Here is a 15741-nt window from a genome sequence, read left to right as displayed (position 1 = left end):
ATTCTGGGAAGTCAACAGCTGATTATTATTATTTTTTGGGCAGGGATTCCAGAGCCAGGCGGGGGAATAAAATTTAATTCTGTTATTATTATTTTTTTTTTCCTTTTGTCTCTGCCACGCAGGTGTCCGACTGGGCCGTCGATTTCAGCGTTTCGGGCGGGACCGACCGAGAAGGTTGGCAGTATGCGTCAGACTTTCCCGCGTAAGGATGTTGATTTTCTTTCTTTTCCCCCTCACTCTAAGTCAGTGGTCCCCAACCCCCGGTCCGCGGACCGGTGCCGGGCCGTGGAGTACCTGGCACCGGGCCGCGCAGCGGCCGGGGGACATGAACGCTGCAGCGCACGGCCCAGGAGCCTTTGCGCTGCAGCGTTCATGTCCCCCGGCCGCTTTTGCGCACTGGGCCGTGCGCAAAAGCTCCTGGGCCGTGCCCCCACCCCTGCGCGCGCTCAGCGGGCCGCGGCGATAAAAAGGTTGGGGACCACTGCTCTAAGTAACTGGGTTAAATCATGGGACCGATTGCCCCCCCCCCTTTGCCTGAAATGCTTACAGGGTTTCCTCCTCCGAGGTCCCTTTTGATGTGGGGATGGTGTGACCTCAGTTGTCGGCAAACCGCACTGGGTAAACAACGTTAAAACACAAAGTCCTAATCTTATCAGGAATGTAGAAACAGGATGTCTGGCAGAGACCCTATATCAAGATATACAAGGCATGGGGGCCCAACACGTAGGCATTGTTTGTCACAGGAAATAACATGAGGGAAACACGAGGGATCCATATGGAATTCACGAGCTTTCTGTAGCCAATCAGGACAAGTAAACGTTTATTTATTTATTTATTTTATTTTATTTCTATACCGCCCTACTCCCGGGCGGTGCACAGCCAAACAATAAAACACATACATACAAAATTTAAAAGTAGAATAAAATCAAATTAAATAATTTTGGCCCTGACAAATTTAAAACCCCAAACTTTTAAAACCAATTTAGAATTGAATGTATTAAAATACTAAAAGATATTTAAAAATTAAAAATCTTTTATAAAAGAGGGAGAAAATTAGGCCAGGCCCGCCTGGTGAAATAGTAAGGTCTTTAAAGCGCGGCGGAAGGTGCGCAGATCCGGGATCCTCCGTATCTCTGGGGGGAGCTCGTTCCAGATAGTAGGTGCCCCCACAGAGAAGGCTCTCCCCCTGGGGGCCGCCAGTCGACATTGTTTGGCCGACGGCACCCGGAGGAGCCCCTCTCTATGGGAGCGTACCGGCCGGTGGGAGGCTATTGGTGGTAGTAGGCGGTCCCGCAAGTACCCGGGTCCTAAGCCATGGAGCGCTTTAAAGGTGGTAACCAGAACCTTGAAGCGCACCCGGAAGACCACCGGGAGCCAGTGCAGCTCGCGCAGGAGGGGTGTTACATGGGAACGCCATGTCGCTCCCATCACCACCCGCGCGGCCGCACTCTGCGCCAGTTGGAGCCTCCGAGTGCTCCTCAAGGGGAGCCCCATGTAGAATTGAATGTATAAAATACTAAAAGATATTTAAAAATTAAAAATCTTTTATAAAAGAGGGAGAAAATTAGGCCAGGCCCGCCTGGTGAAATAGTAAGGTCTTTAAAGCGCGGCGGAAGGTGCGCAGATCCGGGATCCTCCGTATCTCTGGGGGGAGATTGATGTTTTGCCATGATAGTTGTAAAAAGACAATAAAAGGAAGCCTTCCGGATGGAGTGAGGTGGCTTCCCCAAGTTACCTCACACCGAGGTGCCTTGATCAAGGTGCCTTCCCGCCCGAGGGGCCTTCCCGTGAACCGTCATCCTGCCTACGCGTCTTTCATCATCGAAACAACATTTTGACTTTTGTTATTCTGTCCCTCTCTGTTCCAACAGGTCTTATCACGGCTACAAAACAATGAAGGACTTTGTGCGCCGGAGACGCTGGTCCAGGTAACTCATGTCACCTTTCGCAGGTCCATTTAAAGCAGGCCATTGTCTCCCACTCCTTCCCCTCTTCGTTTGCAGGGAACTCCTTGTTTCTTCTCTTGGTTTTTTTTAAACATCGGACGCCATTCCAAAGACAACGTTTGCTTTGGCCGGTAGATGAGGGTGTTGGCATCTCCTAAAAAGATAAGTAGATAGACCTCCAAACCAGCTTTTCCTCACATGCTGGGCCTTTTTTAAAATTTATTTATATTTTTTTTAATTTTCTTTTAATATAAACATTCCATCATTGATTAAACGGTGTGTCGTCCGGGTACAAATTTTATGTGTCGTAACAGTTAAAGGTTACCACCATATTCACTGTTTATATCTACTCTTATTTTAATGCTAATATTTAATACTTAACATATCTATTGTTGTAACATTTCTCTTCTTAACTTATTTATTATTATTGTTTATTGTTTATTGGTTTGATTTATATGCTGCCCTTTTCCGGAGACTCAGGGCGGCTTACAATGCGTTAAGCAACAGCCTTCATACTTTTGTATATACCTGCTTAGTAGGGCTTTTGGCCCCCCCCCAAGCGGTGTTCTTTTTTATACAAAGTCAGCTTATTGCCCCCACAATCCGGGTCCTCATTTTACCTACCTTAGAAAGGATGGAAGGCTGAGTCAAACTTGAGCCTGGTGAGTTTTGAACTCGCAGTAATTGCAGGCAGCTGGCAGCTAAGTGCTATTTAACAGCGCTTTAGTCCGCTGCTCCATCAAGGACTTTATTTTTTTAAAAAAAAAATTAATTAATTTTACAGCAACACAACACAACATACAAAACACAAACGCACAATATGTGTTTCTTTTTACGTATCAGTTTCGTTCTTCTTTCTATTTTCTACATTTCCCATTTTTCTCATCCTTTATTATCTTTATCTTTATCGTCCCTTTGTTTCCAGTTTTATTCATTTATAGTATTGTACACATTTGTCACATCATTTATTCACTTTTACTTTCCCTAATCTCAAGCCATTCATACCACTTACTCCATACTTGATAATATTCTGTCTCTTCCTTTTCTTTTATTTCTTTCGTTAATTTATCCATAAGTTAATTTAATTTATTTGACTTTATTATACATTACTTTCGTATTTATTCTCTCTAACCATTGATAAAATAAATCCCATATACTATAATAATCTGATTCTTCCTTTCCTTTAATTGCAAGCGTTAATCTATTCATTTCCGCACATTCCAATATGTTCTTAATCGCATTTTCATCTTTGGAATCCCTTCTCCTTTCCAATTCTGTGCAAGTACAATTCTAGCCGCAGTTATTACATAAATAATCAAATATACATTTTCTTTACTATAATTTTCTGGTAAAATCCCCAACAGGAATATCTCAGGTTTTAAATCAATATGCTGTTGCATCATCATCTCCAACCACATACAAATTCTTGCCTAGTATTTTATTTTTTTGCTTCTGCACACGTCTACTCCATATGATCCCATCCGTTTCGGTTTTAATTTTAAATTGGTTTTAATTGGGTTGTTTTAAATTGTGGGCCGAAATTATTTAATTATTTAATTACCTTTTAAATTGTTTTTTAAATTTTGTATGCTCTGTTTTATCTCGGCTGTTCACCGCCCTGAGTCCTGCTGGAGAAGGGCGGTATACAAATCAAATCAAATCAATAAAATAAAATAAATAAATATGATAATACGATCCCGGTGTCTGATGGCATTTCCAACATTTAGTCCCAACATCGCTGGGCCTTTTACGCCTCAGTTGGAAAGCAATTTTTACCTCAGTGAGTGCCACGTTGAGGGAAGGAAGGCCCTAAAATTGAAGCCGTTGTTGAATCTATTTACATTTTTGCACCAAGTTATGTTTTGTTTGGATCGGGGCTTTCCTGATTAAATGGCAAGGGGACAGTAAGATATACATCATAGCTCGTTTGTTCTTTCTTTCTGTATACGAGAGTCCGGGTGGAATGTTTTTCTGAAAGAAGCCAATGAATGATTCAGCCAGGGTGCAATTGGCTGAAGGCCATTCCTTAAGTTTCGATAGAAGAGAATATTTGTAGCTCGGGGTTGACCTGATGAGGGGTCCTTGGCGCTCTCTGAGCTTGGTGGTTGCCTTGCAGATGTTCCAGGACCCAACTAGGTAACATAATCAGTGCTAGAAAGGAGTGGTTTTTTGGATGGAGGAGGAGAAGAGGAAGAGAAAGGGGAGGAGGAGGAGAAGGAAGAGGAGGGAAAGGAGGAGAGGAGAGGAAAAGGAGAAGGAGAAGAGAGGAAAAGGAAAAGGAGGAGGAAGAAGAGGAGGGAAAGGAGGAGAGGAGAGGAGGAGGAGGAGGAGGAGGAGGAGGAAAGGAAGAGAAGGGGAGGAAGAAGACCGGAGGAAGAGGACTATGGGGTCCTGGGTGCTCTCTGACCTTGGTGGTTTCCTTGCAGATGTTCCAGGACCCAACTAGGGAACATCATCAGTGCTAGAAAGGAGTGGTTTTGTGGATGGAGGAGGAGAAGAGGAAGAGAAAGGGGAGGAGGAGGAGAAGGAAGAGGAGGGAAAGGAGGAGAGGAGAGGAAAAGGAGAAGAGAGGAAAAGGAAAAGGAGGAGGAAGAAGAGGAGGGAAAGGAGGAGAGGAGAGGAAAAGGAGGAGGAGAAGGAGGAGGAGGAAAGGAAGAGAAGGGGAGGAAGAAGACCGGAGGAAGAGGACTATGGGGTCCTGGGTGCTCTCTGACCTTGGTGGTTTCCTTGCAGATGTTCCATGACCCAACTAGGTAACATAATCAGTGCTAGAAAGGAGTGGTTTTGTGGATGGAGGAGGAGAAGAGGAAGAGAAAGGGGGGGAGGAGGAGGAGAGGAAAGAGGAAGAAAAGAAGGAGAGGAGAAGGGGAGGAAGAGGACCAGAGGAAGAGGACTATGGGATCCTTGGTATTCGCTGAGCTTGGTGGTTTTCTTGTAGACATTTCATGACCCAATTAGGTAACACCATCAGTGTTAGAAGGGAGTTGGGTTTGCAGACTTCAGGAAGAAGAAGAGGATGGTGGGGGTCCTTGGCGCTCTCTGAGCTTGGTGGTTCCCTTGCAGATGTTCCAGGACCCAACTAGGGAACATCATCAGTGCTAGAAAGGAGTGGTTTTGTGGATGGAGGAGGAGAAGAGGAAGAGGAAGGGGGGGAAGGAGAAGAAGGGGAGGAAGAGGACCAGAGGAAGAGGAGTGGGGTTTGTAGGGAGGAGGAGGAAGAGAAGGAGCGAGAAAGAGAAGGAAGAGGGGAAGAAGTAGAAAGGAGGAGGAGGAGGAGGAAGAGAAGACAGGAGGAGGAAGAGGAGGAGGACTGTAGAGTCTTTATTGATTCCTCAGCTTGATGGTTTTCTTGCAAGAAAACCTTCCTCCTCCTCCTGTCTTCTCTTCCTCCTCCTCCTCCTTTGACCCAACTAGGTAACATCATCAGTGCTAGAAGGGAATGAGGTTTGCAGAGAGGAGGACGACGACAACAACTGTGGGGCCCTTGTTGCTCTCTGAGCTTGGCAATCTTCTTGCAGTTTCATAACCCTACTAGGTAACATCTTCAGGGCTGAAAACGTGCCTCACATCCTCTTTTTCTTTTTCTTTTTTTATTTCCAGGAAATGTAAAATTGTCACAAGTGGACCCTGGCTGGAAGGGCCTCCAATCGCTTTGCGAGATGTTTCTATCATGTCACAACCTCCTGGGTCGAAGGAAGAGTTTGTTCCTCTTTGGGCCATCAGCGACAAGGGAGACGTGCTATGCCGGCTTCAAGTCACACCCCAAAACCCATCGGTTAAAATCTTTCCTCCTCTTTGATATTGTTTTATTGCAAACCAGTAGTTATTTTAATCTCCCGAGGATCCTTCCTTAACTCTGCTGCCAGATCCGCTGGCCACTGGCGGGCCACAACAGACCCAAAGAAGAGATGGGAAGGGATGGAGATAGAAGTTCATCTCTTGAAGGTCTCCCAAGACTCACAAAGGTTTTCTCTTCCCAACAGGGCACCTCCTGGCTGCACGTGGGGACAGACCAACCCTTCGTTTCAGTCACTATAGGAATGTTTCACCAAGTCTGGGCCGTCGCCCAAGATGGCTCGGCATTCTGTCGCGGTTCAGTGTCTTCCAAAAAACCAGAAGGTGAGTTTTTAGCCGGTCGAGGGTGAAGGGATGGAAACGAATCAAGGAGAGAAGCAACTCAGAACTAAGAAGAAATTTCCTGACAGTGGGAACAATTAACCAGTTGAACAAGTTGCCTCCAGAAGTTGTGAATGCTCCAACGCTGGAGGTTTTTAAGAGACAGGACAACCATTTGTCTGAAATGGTATACGGTTTCCTGCCTGAGCAGGGGGTTGGACTAGAAGACCTCCAAGGTCCCTTCCAACTGTGTTATTCTATTCTATTCTATTCTATTCTATTCTATTCTATTCTATTCTATTCTATTCTACTCTACTCTACTCTACCCTACCCTACCCTACCCTACCCTACCCTACCCTACTCTTATTCTACTCTACTCTTATTCTACTCTACTCTACTCTTCATTCCTATATCCTATCCTTTTCTATTACATTCTATTCTACTCTACTATTCTACTGTCCTCTTTTTCTAGTCTACTATTATATTCTACTCTACTCCTATTCTATTCTACTCTACTCTACTCTACCCTACCCTACCCTACCCTACCCTTATTCTACTCTACTCTTATTCTACTCTACTTTTCATTCCTATATCCTATCCTTTTCTATTACATTCTATTCTACTCTACTATTCTACTGTCCTCTTTTTCTACTCTACTATTATATTTTACTCTACTCTTATTCTATTCTATTCTATTCTATTCTATTCTATTCTATTCTATTCTATTCTATTCTATTCTATTCTATTCCATTCCATTCCATTCCATTCCACTCCACTCCACTCCACTCCACTCCACTCCACTCCACTCCACTCTTATTGTTCTGTTCTATTCTGTTCTTTTTCTGTTCTGTTCTGTTCTTTTTCTGTTCTATCCCATCCCATCCCAAAAAGATAAAGCAGTTTGCCAACTCTGGTTTCCTGCACATCTAATGCTCAACCAGGCCCAAAGTCACCCAGCCGGTTTTCATACCTAAGATAGGCTTAAAACTCACCGTCTCCTGGGTTTTTTTTTTAATCCAGCCTCTTAACCACAACACCAAACTGACACAACCCACAGTTCCTGCTGTGTTTTGAACCAGTCACATTTAGGTTAGAAGACGGAAGTTGTGGTGTTGATATTTTTTTTCCAAGGAACAAAGTAAATGCTTTTTAAGTTCCCCACCAGTTAAAAGAGGGGAAAGGATGACATTTTTCCCTTGCACAAAGGGTTCAAAGCCAAAATCGGGGGTTTTTTTTAGCCTTTGCCCATTAATCCCACCCAACAAAATAGAAAACGTTGGCTTCACACAACATAAATTTTTAAATCGTTTGATTTGTTTTATAAATTGGGTGTTTTAAATTTGTTTTTCGGCCAAAATATTTAATAATTTTAATGGACTTTTAATGTTTGTATTATCTGTATTTTATCTTGACTGTTCACCGCCCTGAGACCTCCGGGAGTAGGGCGGTATAGAAATTTGATAAATAAATGGCGATCGTTGAACGTAGTCCGAGAAGCCTGCCAATTGCTAAAATTGGCCGCCTCGAACAAGTCAAGTTTGTATTTCGGTGGCTGCCTTAATAATTCGATGAATTCAAATGAATAACAAGGAAGGAAATTATTCTTGTTTATTTTTACTTCATATTTTCTTTATATTTCATATTTACTTCATATTTTATTTTTATATCCAGGCGAATGCTGGTACCACGTTCCTTCCCCCGTGAAGCAGAAGTTAAAGCAAGCCTCCGTGGGACGAACGGCAGTCCTGGCTGTGGATAAAAACGGTAAGGAGAGAATCCTCTGTTCCTGGTTGTTGTTGTTTTTTTTTAAAAGGTGGTTTTGAAAATAAATAAATAAAACCGGTTTCTTTGAATGGCTGGCCAGTTGTGTAAGTTTTCCATTGGAAAGGAAGTGCAACGACATTATTAAAAGCACTGCACAATCCGTAATCGTTTCTGGTTAGCAATTGAATTGTTAACCGTTTGTTCATTAGCAATTGTTAACGTGTTATAATAGCACTGAAAAAAATGTGATTTATGGGCCAGTCCCAGGGGTGGGGCTGCTGGGGGTTCGCAGGGGTTCGGGAGAACCTGTAACTAAGATTATGTGCAGTTCGGAGAACCCCCAAATCCCACTCCTGGCTGGCCCCGCCCACCCGTCCCCTCCCAGGAGTCCCCAAGGGGCCCATTTTGGATGCAGGTTAAGTACAGACTTAACTGGAGGCTCGGGGAAGGCAAAAAATGGGCCTACCGGATGTTTGGGAAGGCCGGAAACAGGCCCATTTCTAGCCTCCAGAAGGCCTCCGCAGGGGAGACTGTTTTTGCCCTCCCGGAGGCTCGGGGAAAGCCTCCAGAGCCTGGGGAGGGCAAAAACAGCTTCCCCTGCCATGGTGCAGCAGGCTCACTAAGCCACGCCCACCATGGCCACGCCCACCCAGCAACCGGGCAGAGAACCCCTTGCTAACATTTTTGAAGCCCACCCCTGGCCAGTCCTCATACTTATGACCAACACCACAATCACACGATCAAAAGTCTGGGGCTTTGTAATTGGCATGTGTTTACGATGGTTGCAACATTCCCCAGAATCCCCACTTGTGATCTTCCTAGCCGATTTTTCCGGCAAGCAAAATCAACAGAGAAATGTGGATTCGCTTCATGACCATATGATTGACTTAATAACTGCCGTGATTCCTTTTAACGGTGGCAAAAAAAAAAAACACGAGTCCTTTAACAACTGCCTTGCTTAGCAATGAAAATTAATTGTCGTCATAAATTGAGGACTACCTGTGCCAGATTAACCGACTCTTCTCTGACTACAAAGACATATGAGGAATAAGATAACCAACAGATAGATAGATAGATAGATAGATAGATAGATAGATAGATAGATAGATAGATAGATAGATAGATAGATAGATAGATAGATAGATAGATAGATAGATGAGTTTATTTCTTGCTTGGTCTGAAATTTCTCAACGCCATTTTGTCTTCGATAGGTAATCTGTGGTTTCGTGCTGGAATCACACCGAGTTACCCTCAAGGATCTAGTTGGGATCACATTTCAAACAACGTCCGGAAAGTTTCTGTTGGACCCTTGGATCAGGTGTGGCCATAGTAGAAAAATATCTCTTTTAAGAACCTAAGCCAGTGTTTTCTTAACCTCAGCCATTTTAAGATGAGTAGACGTCAACTCCCAGAATTCCCCAGCCAGCACAGCTTATCCTTTCTTTCAGGATAATCGTTGAACTCGGTGTTGGTCAACCATAGCAACTTCAAAACGTGTGGACTTCAACTCCCAGAATTCTGTGTTGGCTGGGGAATTCTGGGAGTTGAGGTTTCGCTTCTCATCCAAGAAGCTTTTCCAGTTCTCTAGAAACTGGAGGAAATTCTAGGAAATGGGCCCCTTCTGATCGGGGTTACCTGCCATGGTAGATATTTTATGACATGAAAAATACCCCTCCAGGCTGCCATTTTGTGAGAACACCTCCGCCATCTTCTCCTGGTTCAAAATTCCCCATTTGGGCTCCAAAAGGAAAGCCCATTTTTGACGTGGGCATTACATGTTAATGAAGGGTGGCTTCTAATGCCTCTCTGGTTATATTTTGTTTTTTTAGATCTGGGTGATAGCTGACAAAGTCCAAGGGAGTCACAGCCTGAGCTGTGGAACTGTCTGCCATCGGACCGGAGTCCAGCCTCTGGAACCCAAGGGGGTCTCTTGGGACTACGGCATTGGGGTGAGCATCAAAAACACAAACCATTTGTTCCAGGGCTGGGATTCAGCCGGTTCGAACCGGTTCATGCAAACCGGATGCTAATTTTACATCTGGTTCGCTGAACCGGTAGTTGCAAGGACTGGCTGGCCCCGCCCACCCCGCCCCTCCCAGGAGTCTCAACACGGCCCGTTTTGGATACGAGGTAAGTGCAGGGCCCACGAGGAGGCTCTGGGAGGGCTTAAAACAGGCCTCCCGGAAGTCTGAAAATGAGCCCGTTTCCCGCCTCCAGAGCCCGGGGGAGGCCATTTTCACCCTCCTGGAGGCTCAAGTAAAGCCTCTGGAGCCTGGGGAGGGTGAAAACGCTCCCCCCCTCCCGCTGTGGTGCAGGAGTAGGCCATGCCTGAATGGCCACGCCCACCCAGCAACCTAATACTAATAACCAATCTTTACACCCTCTTCTTAGTTTGCTTAAACTCTGTTAAATACATTAACTATTTTCTATACTTTACTCATCTACTTATATTTCTAATTTTTATATTTATCCTCTAACCATCGATTAAACGTTTCCCATATCGCATAATAACCCGTTCGCTCTTCCTCTTTAATTGCCAGTGTTAATCTATTCATTTCTGCACATTCTAATATTTTTCCTTATCATATTCTCCTCTGTAGGAACCTCTTCGCTTTTCCAGTTTTGTGCAAATACAATTCTATCTGAGGTTATTACATGAATAATCAAATATACATTTTCTTTACTATAAACGTCTGGTAAAATCCCCAACAGGAATATTTCAAGTTTCAAGTTAATATGTTGTTGTATCAACTTTTCCAACCACGTTAGTAGTGGACTGCTCCCGATTCTGTCCGGTTCTTGAGAACCAGTAGTAAAAACGGTAGTAAAAATATGACATCATATTTGGTGATCTACGCATGTGCAGAATCTTCCAATATTTTTTCATTCCTCTCATTCCTGACTTTGCAGGGAGGATGGGAACACATCACCGTACGAGGAAACGCGACCGAAAGAACCAAGATGGCAGCTCAAGAAGGTCCAAGCAGCTCTCCTCGTAACCTTAGTAGCTTAGAGGATCACGGAAGCTACCAGCCCCAAACCACCATTTTTGTAGATGGTGTCCAAAGTTTGGACCGAAACGCTGTCCAGTGTTGACTCTGAAGTTTCCGCCTTCTGCTCATACCGCGTTGTCCTGGATCACGGAAGCTACAACTGAAGACTAGGCTTGTCTTTGAACGCTCGCACTTGAGTGTGCAAAAGAGACTCAAAGTCAACTCCAAGCATGCAGTCTACCGACCCTTCCATCTTGTGTCCCCTTGGCGTGAGAGAGCAGGAGTCGACCCCCATCCTCGTTCGAAAGGGATGCTCCAACCTGGGGGGGGCGAGGTGAGGTGTCTCCCAGATGTATGTGGTTGTGTGATTTCCCAGAAATCCCCCACTTCTCAAATGAGCATTCTGGGAGTTAAGATTCAACTCACCCGCCCCCAATGGATAAGATACAAGATGGAGAAGATCTGATTTGGAGGCCGTTGAACGGAGAGACTGCATGTCCATCACCTCAGTGGGGGAACTGGATGTGTGTGTGTATGTGTGTGTGAATTCTGCTTGTGTTGTTGTTTTAATCCCTTAATTTATTGTGGTAATTCTTAGGCCTGGTGGAATCTGATGTTCTCCAGGAGCCCTAGATTCGTTCCCATCAACTAAGCCTTGGTTTATGCTGGCCAGTGTATGACCCAACAGTGTAGGGGACCAGGGTCGATTAACCCTTTCTATGATAAGCCCCCACTTGGAGTATCTTTGACCCCCGATCCCTGGCTTTCTTAGATGTTCCACAGGCAGGACCTGATCTATGATGAGCCAGCCTCCCTCACAGGGTTGACATGAATAAACTGAGCCAGTTAGTTGATTCTATAGCAAGCACTTCTATATATATTTCTTCGAAGTCCCCAGGGGTCCTACCTTCATCACCCAATGATGAGAATTAGTAGAGAAGCAGCTGGGCGTTGAAAGCCAAGATTGGCAGCTGGCAACCCCTGTGTGAAATACAGCTGTGAAAATGGTCAATGGCTCCCTTCTGCCAGTTGATTTACAGCTGTTTCTCAATCTCAGCAACTCAAAGATGTATAGATTGGCCTTTCTTTCTTTCTTTCTTTCTTTCTTTCTTTCTTTCTTTCTTTCTTCCTTCCTTCCTTCCTTCCTTCCTTCCTTCCTTCCTCCCTTCCTCCACTTCCCTCCCTCCCTCCCTTTCTTTCTTTCTTTCTTTCTTTCTTTCTTTCTTTCTTTCTTTCTTTCTTTCCCTTTTTCTGTCTCCCTCCTTCCCCTCCTACCCTCCCTCCCTTCCTCCCTCTTCCTCCCTCCCTCCGTTCCTTTCTTTCTTTCTCTCTCCCTCCTTCCACTTCCCTCCCTCTCTTTCTCTTTTTCTTCCTTCCTTTCTCTTTCCCTTTTCTTTCTTTTTCTTTCTCCCTCTCTTTCCACTTCCTTCCCTCCATCTTTCTTTCTTTCTTTCTTTCTTTCTTTCTTTCTTTCTTTCTTTCTTTCTTTCTTTCTTATTCTGTCTGTCTCCTACCCTCCTTCCCTCCCTCTTCCTTCCTTCCTTCCTTTCTTCCTTTCCTTCTTTCTTTCTGCAAAAGTGCACTAAAATAGCTAAGCGAAGGAGACACTCCTGCCTCCTTGCTGGGTCCTGTTGACCTTAATCAAAACAAGGAGGCACCTCTCCAGTTGCGTCTTTTCTCTGGTCTGCCTCTTGAGCAAGAGAGAGAGAGAGAGACTGCAGCACCATCTCTCCTTCCCTTTTTCTTTCTTTCTTTCTTTTTCTGTCTCCTACCTCCCTTCCTTCCCTCCCTCTTCCTTCCTTTCTTCTTCCTTCCTTCCTTCCTTCCTTCCTTCCTTCCTTTCCTTCTTTCTTTCCGTAAAAGTGCACTAAAATAGCTAAGCGAAGGAGACACTCCTGCCTCCTTGCTGGGTCCTGTTGACCTTAATCAAAACAAGGAGGCACCTCTCCAGTTGCGTCTTTTCTCTGGTCTGCCTCTTGAGCAAGAGAGAGAGAGAGACTGCAGCACCATCTCTCCTTCCCTTTTTCTTTCTTTCTTTCTTTTTCTGTCTCCTACCTCCCTTCCTTCCCTCCCTCTTCCTTTCTTCCTTCCTTCCTTCCTTCCTTCCTTCCTTCCTTTCCTTCTTTCTTTCTGCAAAAGTGCACTAAAATAGCTAAGCGAAGGAGACACTCCTGCCTCCTTGCTGGGTCCTGTTGACCTTAATCAAAACAAGGAGGCACCTCTCCAGTTGTGTCTTTTCTCTGGTCTGCCTCTTGAGCGAGAGAGAGAAACAGCAGCACCGTGGCCCAGTCGCAGAGCCGTTTTGTATTCGAAATCATCGATAACTTTTACATTTCTTTCCCCTTTAGCGTACGTAACTCTGACACCCAAGTAAACGGAGGGAAGAAATACAGGAGGGGCGAATGTCTTCTAAGCATCATGTTCTCAAAAATGGGGATGGGGGGGAATAGCTGTTCTGTTTTAAAAGCAGGAAGCTTCCTTTTGCACCGGTGTCCGGTTTTTAAGAGTGATATTTTTGTATTTATTGCTATGGGGGGGAAAGGGGAGGGAGAAGAAAGAAAAATTTGTGGCACGCGTGGTTCTTGATACGTGGACACCCGTTTATGAAATATTCACATTTTATTCTATGTTCAAGCAAAAGGGGAACATGTTTTGCCTTCCCACCACTGTGGACACAGATGGGTTTTTTTTTTCCTCTGCGGAGGAGCGAGAAGTAAAGAATGTACGCGTACACCTAAATAAATAATTCACCCACGCCAAAAATCGAAACCCAACGAAATGTAGAAATGGCCCAGAGAGGACAATAAAAATCAAATCGGATGTAAACCCTGCACATTTTCATTTCTTCATTTGAACGTTTCCTTTCTTTTAAATTGAATTGGGAAAAACAGCAACGGTCCGTTTTGGGAGGAGGATGCGTCCATCTCAGAATAGGAAAAGATGCTGCGGGGAGCAGATTGTTCCCTAAAATAATTCAGGGTTCTTCCCCCAAAATATCTGAAAAACCAGACTTCGCATTATCTGATCAAATGGCCTGATATGTGTTTTTTTTTTTGCAAGCACTGAGCTTTGGGGGAAATAGAACAGCACGGAACGTTGTTCCCTTCCCACCAAAGGTGGTCCCTATTTTTCTACTTGCATTTTTTTTTTACCTGCTTTCGAACTGCTAGGTTGGCAGAAGCTGGGACAAGTCACGGGAGCTCACCCCGTCACGCGGCACTAGGGATTCGAACCGCTGAACTGCCCACCTTCCGATCGACAAGCTCAGCGTCTTAGCCACTGAGCCACCGCGTCCCTTATGTAGTTGAGATTAGGGATTTAATTTTTTTTAAAAAAATTGAATGCAGAATGCAACCAGGTTTTTCCAAAAAAAAAATGATGGGTTCAAGCTGAATCCGAAGAAGACGGGGGAAGTTATTGAATCACTTTAATCTGGGTAAATAATTCTTTTACTTTTACTTTTATTTGATTTTTATTATATTTATTTATTTGAAGGACTCAGGGCGGTGAACAGCCAACAATAAAATACATACATACAAAATTTAAAAAGCAGAGATAAGATCGAATTAAATAGTTTGGCCCAGACAAATTTAAAACCCCAATCAATTTAAAACAAATTTAAACTTTGAATATTAAAATACTAAAAGATATTTTAAAATATTAAAAATGTTTAAAAAGAGGGAGAAAGTTAGGCCAGGCTATTGATAATTCTATTATCAAATGCAACTTTTCATCAGGCCATCCTGTGCCGTTTCTTCCCTGTTTTGCTTTTTCCATCAAATAGACTCACTAGAAGACAGAGCCAGTTTGAACTAGTGGTTTAGGCGCCAAACTACTGTAGAAACCAGGAGACTCTGAGTTCTAGTCCTGCCTTAACCATGAAAGGTGACTGGGTGACTTTGAGCCAATCACCAGGAGACTGTGAGTTCTAGTCCCGCCTTAGCCATGAAAAGTGGCTGGGTGACTTTGGGCCAATCACCAGGAGATGGTGAGTTCTAGTCCCGCCTTAGGCATGAAAAGTGGCTGGGTGACTTTGGGCCAATCACCAGGAGACTGTGAGTTCTAGTCCCGCCTTAGCCATGAAAAGTGGCTGGGTGACTTTGGGCCAATCACCAGGAGACTGTGAGTTCTAGTCCCGCCTTAGGCATGAAAGGTGATTGGGTGACTGAGCCAATCACCAGGAGACTGTGAGTTCTAGTCCCGCCTTAGCCATGAAAAGTGGCTGGGTGACTTTGGGCCAATCACCAGGAGACTGTGAGTTCTAGTCCTGCCTTAGCCATGAAAGGTGACTGGGTGACTTTGAGCCAATCACCAGGAGACTGTGAGTTCGAATCCCACTTTAGGCATGAAAGGTGGCTGGGTGACTTTGAGCCAATCACCAGGAGACTGTGAATTCTAGTCCCACTTTAGGCATGAAAGACGGCTGGGTGACTTTGAGCCAATGATTCTTTCTCGTTCCAATCCACCTCATAGGGCTGTTGTTGGGAAAAATAGGAGGAAGTTGTGTAGGATATATTGGCTGCCTTGAATTATTTGAAAAAAAATAATAATAAAAGTGTGATGCAAATTAAAATAATAAACTTGTCCTCCCCCCAAATAGAAGGAACTGGATATAAATCATATGGCAATATTTTCTACACAGAAGTGGTGGGGAGAGGATAATATTTCTCTCCGAGTTAAATGGCGCTCTATGTGTCTGTCAGAGTTACTTTCCACACACCTTCCAGGATTCCTAGCTTTGGAATTGAGCAAAGAGTCAACCACCGTGTAAAACCGTGATTTTTATAAGCAGGGTTTGTTGAGTTGCTCAACAAACTGTTTCAAGCCGGAAGAGAAGTGAGCAGATTGCAGCAAAGAGAATCGAGAGAAAGGGGTGGGGTTTTTTTCCCCTTCCTTCCAAACTCGCTTTTCTGCTCTGCCCT

The 15741-nt window shown here is 44.4% G+C and overlaps 1 protein-coding gene across 3 annotated transcripts in view; it reads left to right on the top strand.

The window, feature by feature from the left end:
- Positions 1-13645, top strand: part of TECPR1 (tectonin beta-propeller repeat containing 1) — a 37796-nt gene extending 24151 nt beyond the window's left edge. For all 3 annotated transcript variants that reach the window (XM_060692859.2, XM_087878550.1, XM_087878551.1), the window contains 8 exons: positions 123-202; positions 1872-1928; positions 5547-5721; positions 5930-6065; positions 7734-7826; positions 9038-9144; positions 9656-9775; positions 10737-13645. In XM_060692859.2, coding sequence (XP_060548842.2) covers positions 123-202; positions 1872-1928; positions 5547-5721; positions 5930-6065; positions 7734-7826; positions 9038-9144; positions 9656-9775; positions 10737-10922 — 954 coding nt within the window. In that variant the 3' untranslated portion in view covers positions 10923-13645. The remainder of the gene's footprint in view (positions 1-122; positions 203-1871; positions 1929-5546; positions 5722-5929; positions 6066-7733; positions 7827-9037; positions 9145-9655; positions 9776-10736) is intronic.
- The last annotated feature ends 2096 nt before the right edge of the window (positions 13646-15741 follow it).

The sequence above is a fragment of the Pantherophis guttatus genome, chromosome 14, assembly GCF_059756535.1.
Source record: "Pantherophis guttatus breed Tessera chromosome 14, ASM5975653v1, whole genome shotgun sequence".
NCBI classification, from domain to species: Eukaryota; Metazoa; Chordata; class Lepidosauria; order Squamata; family Colubridae; genus Pantherophis; species Pantherophis guttatus.
Note: the sequence above shows the minus strand (reverse complement) of the source record. Positions and strands in the feature narration are given on the sequence as shown.